The 11,702-nt window shown below is 43.1% G+C and overlaps 1 protein-coding gene across 1 annotated transcript; it reads right to left on the bottom strand.

Moving 5' to 3' along the window:
• Positions 1 to 2,199: 2,199 nt before the first annotated feature.
• On the bottom strand, positions 2,200 to 2,712 carry LOC135462000 (uncharacterized). The gene has a single exon (XM_064739322.1). The coding sequence runs from the start codon at positions 2,710 to 2,712 to the stop codon at positions 2,200 to 2,202; it is 513 nt and encodes a 170-aa protein (XP_064595392.1).
• Positions 2,713 to 11,702: the final 8,990 nt, after the last annotated feature.

Raw genomic sequence — 11,702 nt, 5'->3', positions numbered from 1 at the left:
TTAGGTTCTGTAAGTTGAATTTTTTCTATAAATTTATCTTAGGGTGGCATTTATAAGATAGTCTAAATGATAATTTCTTAGTCGTCAAAATAAGCTCTAAACTTGTATTTCAAATTTTGACATATGTCAGAAATCGCTTTGTGGAATCGGTCCCAGAGCTGGTAGTTATTAAGCAACTTAAGACTCAAATGATAAATTGGAAATGCTTAAAATGCCAAACTCAGAACAGGAAAGAGCTCAAATTGCGGCTGATACATTGTTCACGTGTGATAAGTTTGTGCACAAGGTCTCTATTGTTGAAATACTTGTCTTAATGTTGCATTTGTTGAGTGTTCTCCATTACAACAGATATCGTTTAAAATTAAATAAATTATAAACTCATTTTGAATTTTGACTGAAGTAAAAACAGCGTTTGTGGAATCAGCTCCTGTGTTTGAATACAGAAGTATTTCGAGATCAGAACAAGTGTTACCGATTGGTTAACTCAGTGGATTGCTCGCATTGAAAACCTGGGTGAACGAATAGCTTTGTATTTTAATGTTGTTAATTTGTCTGAATTGTCCACGCACGTACGTATAACCAGGCATACTGTTACTTATAACGTAACTTTTCACACCTTGCACACTATCTGTAACTATAGACAGCATGGTTACTGTAATATATACGTACAGTGGTTGAAGGAAAATAATACAGCCTTGTTACCTTATACGACTTGAGGTTTGTGTTTTCTTGTGCTCTTAACGAGGTGCTCTACCAATCCCGTAGTTTGTCGCTTAAATAGCTAACACCCGAGCTTTGTTTCAATACAGTTGCAATCCACATTAAACAATACTCATTGTTTTTTCACTATTCAGTTAAGTTCAGTTTTGGGACTTGGGGCTCTCGTCGGCTCAGACCATTAATCGTTGGCTCGCTGCGACTGCCTGGCCCTTGACCACTGAAGCAGGCGTTCGAATCCAGCGCTCGCTATTTCTTAGTCACCAAAAATATTTCAGCAGCAACTTTCAGTCAGGAGATTTGCCATGTACCTGTCGTGGACATTCGTTCACTCCGGGCCCTCCGATTTCCTCCACCAACAAATATTATCGCCATAAAACATGTATCGCTGAAGAATTATTCCGGAGTTAAAACCAATCAATTTAACATTGAGTCACTCTGTATACCACTGCTTTAGTTCAATCCGTCAAAATTCCTCATTCATCCATCTGAAACTTTGGGTTTTTTTTGCTATGATTATAGCGTGGCGTCGCTTTCTAAATGTACCTTAAAAATAACTCCATGGGTTACACGAACTTCGCTTCCATTAAAAAAAAAAAACATTTGCGCCATGTACAATTAACTTCGATTTGCAGGAAGTTCAGTTTGTAAGATAAACAGGGGGAATCCAACGCCACAGTTTGTCATTGCAAGTTTACAAGCTTGTTCAGAAAAGGTCTTCCATTCGCCTTTTAACACACTTGTAAACATTCTAGTATCAAGGCTACGTTTAACTTACAAGACAGCAAATTGATGACTTCAACTTGGAGAATGGATACTTTCATTACGACACTCTACAGAACATGGTGTCGATTCACAAAGCAAACGCGATAAAACACGGTAGTCACTGTTATCATCCTGTAACGGGCTTCGCTTTGATGGTTAATGGGCCAAATGCGCTCTGTCCAATACATTATGAATTGGAAATTGTCAATGTTTCCATTCTTGGGTAGGTGTATCCCTGAAACAGCTGGTGTTCAGAAGGTGACTTATTTGACGGGTGGAGTTCATGTAGCCATTCATGGGTAGGTGTATCCCGGAAACGGCTGGTGATCAGAAGGTTTCTTATCCTGACCGGTTGAGTTCATGTGTCCATTCTTGGGTAGGTGTATCCCTGAAAAGTGCGTTCAGAAGGTATCATACATCAAGGACTGGTAACTGATCAATGGAGTCCATATATCCACTCTTGGACAGGTATATCCCGGAAACTCTTGTAGTTCATAAGGTAACGTATTCTGACCGGTGGTGTCCATGTATCCACTCGTGAGGATATATCAATGTATCCACTCGTGAGGATATATCAATGTATCCATTTGTGATCGGATGAATTCTTTATGAATTGCAGAAGAATCGATGTAACGAAAGCGATCTTATTAGGAAGGTGGTTTGGTACAAATGACCGTGATGATCCAAAATCAGTCGTTAATGCAAGTTTAGTATGATTTAGTATGGGTATTGGGATGACCTGGTACGGGTGTTTGGGTGACCTGGTATGGGTATTGAGGTGACTTGGCATGGGTATTGGGATGACCTGGTATGGGTGTTGGGGTGGCCTGGTACGGGTGTTGGGGTGACCTGGTATGGGTGTTGGGGTGACTTGGCATGGGTATTGGGATGACCTGGTACGGGTATTGGGGTGACCTGGCATGGGTGTTGGGGTGACCTGGTATGGGTGTTGGGGTGACCTGGTACGGGTGTTGGGGTGACCTGGTATGGGTGTTGGGGTGACTTGGCATGGGTATTGGGATGACCTGGTACGGGTATTGGGGTGACCTGGCATGGGTGTTGGGGTGACCTGGTATGGGTATTGGGATGACCTGGTGTGGGTGTTGGGGTGGCCTGGTACGGGTGTTGGGATGACCTGGTATGGGTGTTGGGGTGACTTGGCATGGGTATTGGGATGACCTGGTACGGGTATTGGGGTGGCCTGGTACGGGTATTGAGGTGATCTGGCATGGGTATTGAGGTGACTTGGCATGGGTATTGGGATGACCTGGTACGGGTATTGGGGTGACCTGGTTTGCTATTTGGGTGACCTGGTATGGCTATTTATTTATTTATTCATTTATTTGATCGGTGTTTTACGCCGTACTCGAGAATATTTCACTTATACGACGCCTGTCAGCATTAAGGTGGGTGGAAACCGGGCAGAGCCTGGGGGAAACCCACGACCATGCGCAGGTTGCTGGCAGACCTTCCAACGGACGACCGGAGAGGAAGGCAGCATGAGCTGGACTTGAACTCACAGCGACCGCTTTTAGAGAGACTCCTGGGTCATTACGCTGCGCTAGCGCGCTAACCAACTGAGCAACGGAGGCCCCGTATAGGTGGCTATTGGGGTGACCTGGTATGGGTATTGGGGTGACCTTGTACGGGTATTAGGGTGACCTGGTATGGGTATTGGGGTGACTTCGTATAGGTATTGGGGTGACCTGGTATGGGTATGGAGGTCACCTGGTATGTGTATTGGAGTGACCTGGTACGGGTATTGGGGTGACCTGGCATGGGTATTGGGGTGACCTGGTATAGGTACTGGGGTGACCTGGTATGGGTATTGGGGTGATCTGGCATGGGTATTGGGGTGACCTGGTATGGGTATTAGACTGACCTGGTATGGGTATTGGATAATTTTTATGGAGAGAGGGGCTAAAAATATATTGTCATCGACGCAGTACCAAGAGGCACAAAATTCGGACCTGTACACAAGAACTAAAATAACTAGGTTGTGCAAATGGTGGGGGAGGGGCAAAACGACATTCCATTGGTGTGCGTTAGATTTGAATGGGGCGGGGTATGATACGACATCAAGCACTAACCAGACTGTGCATGACACTGCTTCATACACATCCAGCATACTACATATGTAAAACTCTATGTATCAAGAGTACAAAAGATTTTGATAAATATGGATATTACAATACATGAAATACATACGCCCCAGCTGTGGACAAAGGGAGGTAATGCAAACCAGAGCCATATTAAAGCGAGCATAGAACTTACGCTCTCAAAATGTTCTGGCGTTTTCTTGGTATGACGGTATAGGCCTTCGTGAATAGGTTACATATGTCATCTAACCCTAATCATTCACAGCATATTGTTAATGGGTGAATCATGACAAGCAATTCGGTATTTATTTTTTGATTATACAGAATTGTGTCCAGTTCACACTTATATACAAATACATCTGTTTCGTTCAGCAAGTACAGCATATAGGAGAGAGGTTTGCTTGAACAGAGATCCCCTTTTCGTTTCTTTGCTTGGGAGTTAACGTTATTTTCAAGATCATATCGTCTATTTCAAGTGGGTATCGCACGTTGCAAAAATGTCGACATATTTCTATTCAACGTCACTTCGTCTATTTCAAGACGGTATTTGACAAGGCCAAAATGTCGACATATTTAGAGTGTTCAGTCATTTATGGCCTTGCTTTAAGTCACCAGGGAGGGAGCAATTAGCATTCAAGCGTAGCTCTGGGCTCAGAGAATTAGTTCTGGGCTCAGACCAACGAGTGCACTCGCTGTGCATGTGAACGGACAGACCTGAAACCGAAGCCTACAACTTAGGCTAGGCTTACTGCTATAATGAATCACAGTCTAGCATAAAATGCCGTGACATTCACCAGAAGACTTATAGTATGAATGTAAACAGTCAGCAAGTTAAATGCTGTCTGGCCACATATACCTGTGTATGTCTAATAAAACTCATTTGACGGGCCACGATATATTTCCAACCGTTTACAACACTACTGTAACGTGTCGAGCGGTCAGGTAGCCCTGTACACCTGGCTAATTGCGGGCAACACGTTCTGTAACCGGATTTGTACTTCGTGGCCTCCTTCACCGCGTGGGATCAGGAGGTTGAGGTGAAGGTTAATAATATTGAGAAAAACAAATGGGACAAACACAGTATCTATACAAATAGAAAACAATATGTATTGACAACGCGGAGTACATGAATGTAAAAAAAAGCAATAACAAGGTTCTGTAGCCGGGTTCATACTACGATGCCTCCGTCACCATGTTGGATCAGGAGGCGGCGGCGTTACGGCGGCCTGTGCAGTCCTGACGACTCCCAAGGTTTATACCCTGGCGGGCGGCCTTTGTGTCTGGCGATCTTTGATCCGATCCAGGCGGTCTGGTCCTCTCGTCCTCGCCCCAACGACTAACTAATCAGAGCGCGCGGCTCTTTCCCAGCACTTCCCGGACGAATCCGAATCCTGGTTTCATACACAGCAGTCCACCAGCTTTACAACAACGACACAGGTTGTGTATCCTGTGCGCTGAGTAATCGTTATCCCCGCCTATACAATTCACGACGTCCCCGTCGAAAGTTCGCCACCCAAGCAAAACGTAAACAGGCTGATAATGCTTCTTCCGAAAACTTCTCGGGTCATCTCTCGGACACTCTGTACATTGAACGCTTGTCTAGAGTAGTCCTCAGTCGGCCTGCTGGATTCTGCTGAATGTTGTTCATGTAGCAGGGAGACATACTTCCCAACAAAGTATTCAGGTGTGCTTGTTTTGCGGGTCGCACCACCAGGGACCACTTTCACAAAGATGTCGTACTTGAACCATATCGCACATATAGGACAATGGTACGTTAAAAGTGACACACAAAATATCGTACGACAAAGGTATGACACGCCGCTTTGAGAAAGTCTCTGTGCAGACCACGTATGTTATGTGCTGGTCAGGGGATCACACGTACTTTGTATATGAGCGTCGGTACTGTGCCACCCCCAAATGGCGTCAGAAGAGACCTCTCCACATGCTCACACGGGGACAGCACTGGTTCTGGCAGTGCACGTCCAGAATCAGGGACAAGTGTGAGCACTGGAATACTGGGATCCAGGGGTTCATTTCCGTTCTGTGCCGTTAGACGGGCCGTATCCGGCACGGGAGTACCTCCGCGCTAAACGGCTCCTGGTCGTGTTGCGGCACCTCTTCTGGCATCAGTACAGTTTCATCAGCCGGAATTTTCAGGCCAACTGCAGGATCCTCCACGTTCTTGGGTGTGGGGTTTCTGGAGACGACAGTCTCTGTGCACCTGCCTCCCGGGGTCACCACAACGGAGCCGACCCGTCTCACTGCTCCAACGCGTGAGGTGTTCATTGATCTGACAAAGACGATGCCTGTTCAAGTCAGTTGATTGCGCCAGTCTCCGTTTCCCAAAACACCTGGACTACGGCCCTTGCCGAATCCTTTGTGGCGACTTCAGATCAAACAACTACGGCACTACTGTCATACATCCTGTTGAAGACCAGTAGAGGAATATGTCTGTCTTATCTATTTCAACGTTTTGGTGAATATCCTAGTGTCCACCAGCAGGTTCATCGTGGTTTTCTTGAAGTACTGTTCTCTAAGGGGCCGTGGAACAAATAGAGTTATGTTCCTGACTTATCATGGAAACTACGGACCAGGAGATTCTTTGCAACAGTTAGCGTATTAAAGGCTCCCCATAAAGCTTTATTGACGCTGCTATGCTGGAAAACGTCATTCAAGTTCGACTTTGCCACGGCCTATACCAGTGAGATAACAGGAGCCAGATCTGGATCTTTTGATTGTTGCGCAGTAAAGTCTTCTGTGTCTCCTGCTATTGAGGTCACACTGTCCTTAAGGTCGGCGGCTCAGAACATCGGCGCTCAGATGTTTTGAACCAGGACGATGCTCTATCTCGAACTTATAGGTGGAGAGAGATTGAATCCAGCGAGCCAACTGCCCCTCTGGGTCTTTAAACTTTAATAGCCACCGCAGTGACCCGAGATCTGTGCGGAAAAGTTTCTGCTTCCCATATAGGCAATGCCTAAAGTATTTAACAAAGATCACAACAGCGAGGAGTTCTCTTTCAGTAACGCAATACGCGCGTTCCATCTTGGACAAAGTCCTGCTGCCGTAAGCTACAACTCTCTCCTGACCATCAACCTTCTAGGTTAAAACCGCCCCGATTCCCCAACAGCTAGCATCCGTGTCCAAGATGAAAGGTTCTTCGGCATGCCCAAAGCAACACTGGAACAAAGTTTCTCCTTTTGCACATCAAATGCCTTTGACACTCGGCAGTTCAAAAGGAGAACCTTTTCCTTTTGTATGAGTCGATGGAACTGATAAAGTCCAGGGCGAGTAGCAAATGCTTACTTTAGACGATCCTTAGGTGCAAGGTTAATCTGCCAATAGCCAGACATCAAATCCAAAGCTGGCCACCACTGCGCCCCTTGGAGTGCATCCCGACTATCAACTATCTGGGGTAGCGGATATACATCCTTCTCGGTGACAAGGGATCGGCAGTCAACACAAAATCTAGCCTTGTCGCCCTTCTTCTTATCTAGAACTGCAGAGGCAGACCCACGACATAGCATATCTTCCACCTGGTGATCAATCTCCTCTCTAACATGGAGTGGTGGCCTTCTGGGTTATATTCGAATCGCTGGTGCACTACCGGTCTAAATGTGGTGCTGCACAGTGAATGTGCGCCCAATGCCATCATCATCCACAGCAAACAGGTTCGAATACTTCATTAAGCAACCTACCGGCCCGGATAGCACAGTTGGTAGAGCGTCTGCTTCGGTAAGTCGTCTCAGTGATGCAGCACTAAATAAAAGAGCGGTGGAAATCCGTCCTGCAACAAGGAGGCACATTTCACGTACATGCACCCTAAGGATTCCTTCGTCGTCATATGACTGGAAAATTGTTGAGTACGACGTTAAACCCCAAGCACTCACTCACTCATAAGCAACCGTTCCATTTCGCCCCTCCAGTTTTCGTCCAAATTACCCGCACGTTTCTTAAGGTCTCTTAAATTTTCAGGACACCACTTTGTCACTTTGTTCAGTCTTCACACTGTCGTTATCAGTTTCCCCTAGAACTGCCAGCTTGGACAACTGCAGTTGTCGTTAGACGGACTGAGTATTCGAATGGCAATCTCACCATTTGCACTGACACGAGAGAACGTCCAGGTCGACATCAACCCTGTCCGTTGAGTAAATACTGATTCACACTCCACGACTCAATCTCTCCAGAGACAGCAGCCTTCACCTGGGCGGGTGGTACGCTCAAGGTTTCTGCAAGGGACAACCGGCAGCAATCAAAGTTTCCCACTACTTCACATGGTTTCTATTTCACGTCAAGCTTAACGCAGTAGTTTTTGGAGCCTATTAAGCATCCATGACGTGCCAGGAAATCATATCCTAACATGACATCCACAGAAAATGGTCCAACCAACATCGTTTAAGTCTACTCAACCTCTGCTGACAAGCCTGCGTAACTCCCTTGCGGTGACGTGAACATAGCGATTTAACAAAATCCTGGCCGACCAATGGAAACGACTCTACTATCTCCTGGCGGGGTCGTAAACAGTAAGTGACAGTCGACATGTGTTCTATGTACGACAATCATGCGATTCGATGGCCACGCCAAAGAAATGGAAAGACTATTGTATTTCAAGGTTTACTGTAGAATTTATTTAGCTCAGCTCGTATCCACAGTAAATAATCGTGTTGTGACAGCCCAAAGGCTTGATTTGACGACGGAAAGTAAGACTTCTAAGGAGGTCCTCGACGCTTTTCCCTTCGGCTTCCTTGACGTTGTTGTGGTAAAAGATGAGGGCGATGTCTTCATGCCATGTTCCTTGAAATTAAGTAAATTAGAAAAGGCTATACGGAAAGGACTGGTAGGTTAGGACGATCTGGTTTAGAGAGACTACAAGCCTGCCTTGATGGCCTCTGACTTAAAAAAAAAAAAAAAAAAAAACACCCTTATAAAATTGTATCAACGTGAACACCTGAAAAGAAAGAGTTTTTTTTTAGATTACAAAGAAAAATATTCTCACAGCGTTTAATAATTAGGCGATACAATGAACAGATTAAAAAAAGTAGACATTTTAAAGTATCCATTAAATGCAGGGGGGCAATAAAATACCGTTAGCTCAAAAGTATTCTTAAGACTTTTTTTTAAGAAAAAAATGATGCCACCTCCGATATATGCATGCTCAGGTAGACGCATTCCGTAAGATTTATGAAAACATACTACACACAGTAGATGACAATGACATAGGAAAAGCTTAATATACCTTGTATGCATTTTATATCAATAAGCTGATCTTCTTACCTTTTACGAGTAGGGAGTCCTGGAATATGGTGTGTTTAACATATACATACATGCATTGGTTCAGAACAAAAGACATGAGCAGAGTAAGAATGCATCTGTAATGTGAAAGTATTGCACTGATACTGTGTACAGATGAGCTAGGTTTCGTTTTCATTTGTGGTAATCCAAATGTTACCAAAGTAAAACGATTTCATATCAAGATCAGATATGTTGTGTCAGTGTCTTCTGTTTATCTTACATTCCCATCTTGTTAATTTATTTATTTGATTGGTGTTTTACTCCGTACTCTAGAAAATTTCATTTACACGACGGTGGCCAGCATTATGGTGGGAGGAAACCGAGCAGAGTCTGGTGGAAACCTACCCATCCTGTTAAAGCAGTCAAAGACCAATTTGTCTTGGACAATTCATATGGTGTGCATTTCAGTGTACCAAATGAGGTCAAGTTTGTCAGCAACTTGCCAAATGTTGGTGATTTACATCAGGCACTTTGGTTTCCTCCACAGTTGAAAAAATTCTTCTGTGTGTTGTTCAAGAGCAATCAAATACATAAACCTGGTAAAACCTGGTACACAGGTGTTTAATACGGCTTAGTCACACTGTTTCTCTTTTATGTTTTCATGCAGTACCTCATCATTTCCAACGCTGGGTTCTGGTAGAGCACTGACCAGAACAATTATAAATACATGTAGAAATATATTATGGCTAAGTGAAACCCTCTCTGCAGCAGGTTAACTCTGCCTTTATCCCACGCCATCACCAACTGCTTCTACATGTGTCTTAAAGTTATTTTTAACAGCAGGGTACAGGTCATCACTCTTTGAGCTGAACTCCCAATTTCTAGCACATGATGTGCACGATCAGTTCAGGCTGTTGGGAATTTTCTTGCTCTCATTGTGACAATAAGTGGTGCTTCAAGGGTTACTGGTTTTATATTCACTGAAGACCACCTGTCTTCTAACTATTTGGAATACAAGCCTGGGAGTAGATGAGTAGAGCGGTTAATTTCAAGTTTTTTCCAACCATAATAAAACTGACTACTTGCCATTGTACAAGTGAAAATTTCTGAGTATGGTGTTCAAAGATCAATGAACAAAATAAACCTAATACTCACTGATCAGTTCACAAAGTCACAAAATATATGTGTAGCTTATGATTTAATTTAAACTACCATAAATACTGGTCGGATTTTGACAATAACTAAACCACATACATGTAAATGGGTATACAGTATCTGCAGAATATTAGATGGTCTAGACAATTTAGTAAAGCCTAAAAGTTACTCAATCTGGAAAAAGGCCTTACTGCCATCACAACACATTACATGCATGTATAGTCTTAATATATCAAAAGGCTGATGAACATCGTACCAAGCCTTAGCCTGATTGATGAATAATTATCTTCTAGTGTACATGAAACAAATCAACACATGTATACCAAAAAGTCATAGCTTCAGTTTTATTACAAGAATGCTATTATAAAATATTACTTTTGGTGCTGAAACTTACTATTTCCCAGTAGAATGTCATATATTATAATAATAATATTATCTTTACTTATCAAAAAAAAACATCAGCATAACCAATGGTGCTGTCACTACAACTTTCCCAACCAGCTGCAGGAGTAGGGTAGTAGGAGACGGCCCATCACCGACCCCTTCCTGCACCCCCTGCTGACTGAATCTCCCAACACACATGAACAGAGCACAAATCAGGTGAGTGGAGGGTGGCCCCTTTCCCATCCCCTGTTTGGTTTGAACAATGCACATGTGTGCAAGAGTGTTACAGGGACCTAGCCTTACGAAAAGGTTTTCTATAATATTACATATAAGTATATATTAAAATAAATAATAAAAAAACAATAAATAAATAAAGAGTAGAAGAAAAAAATGCATATATATTTTAGGTTTAACATATCACATTCAGACTCTGAACAAGGAAGGTAAGAGAGATGGAACATCGCTTCATGTGCCAAGCAAACCTCAACGCCTTTATAAAATCAATAGAACTCTCAATCAGAAAACATGCGCAAGTAAGTCATGGACAAAATTTTGGGTCATTTAGCACACGTGTATAAACCATAATACATTATTAGCTATCCCACTGTGGCCATGTGATCATGCTATCATGATAATACATTTGTAGATGTGTGAATATTTAGGACTTATTTCGTTTGTTTTTGACACAAATACTCTGCTGCAAGGAACAATTTAGCACATTGATGTACATGTATAATACTTTCATTAACCACATTTTAGCCAGTTGGGTATAAGAAACAACATCTAGTCTCTTAGTTCATCAATATCAAAGTCAATGACCTCTTGGTCTGACGATCCAGCATCTGATGAACAAATGTCATCAAACATTTCTCAGAACACTTTCAAAATCTTTTTGATGAGATGATCAGAACAGAACTCAATAATGTCCCAAGCCACGAAAATTGACAAAGAATGGCACATAAGGTTATCTGTATCAGCTTTCTCAAGTCCATCATACTCTGCTTGTAACGCATGTAATTGAATGTTGAGATGTTTTCTCTGCAAAATTGATACCTTTCTCTGCAAAGTATCTGAATCAATGATCATCATCCGCACCAACATGGAGAGGCAGAAGTTGAACACTCCTCTGTGCCACAAATACAACTTCTTGAACAAATAACACAACAGTTGTGGGAAACGATGCTCCTAGTTTCTTCAATACTAGTACCATACAATGAAAGTAAAAGTCTTCCCCTACAAGTATCCCGATTTCTCACAAATAATATCATTTGCTTATCTATGCTGGTTACCATGTGTTCCTCATGATGCAGAAGCATGGAGTGAGCACCTGCTCCATCTCACACAACATGC

This window comes from Liolophura sinensis, chromosome 1 (assembly GCF_032854445.1).
Source record: "Liolophura sinensis isolate JHLJ2023 chromosome 1, CUHK_Ljap_v2, whole genome shotgun sequence".
Lineage (NCBI taxonomy): Eukaryota > Metazoa > Mollusca > Polyplacophora > Chitonida > Chitonidae > Liolophura > Liolophura sinensis.
Note: the sequence above shows the minus strand (reverse complement) of the source record. Positions and strands in the feature narration are given on the sequence as shown.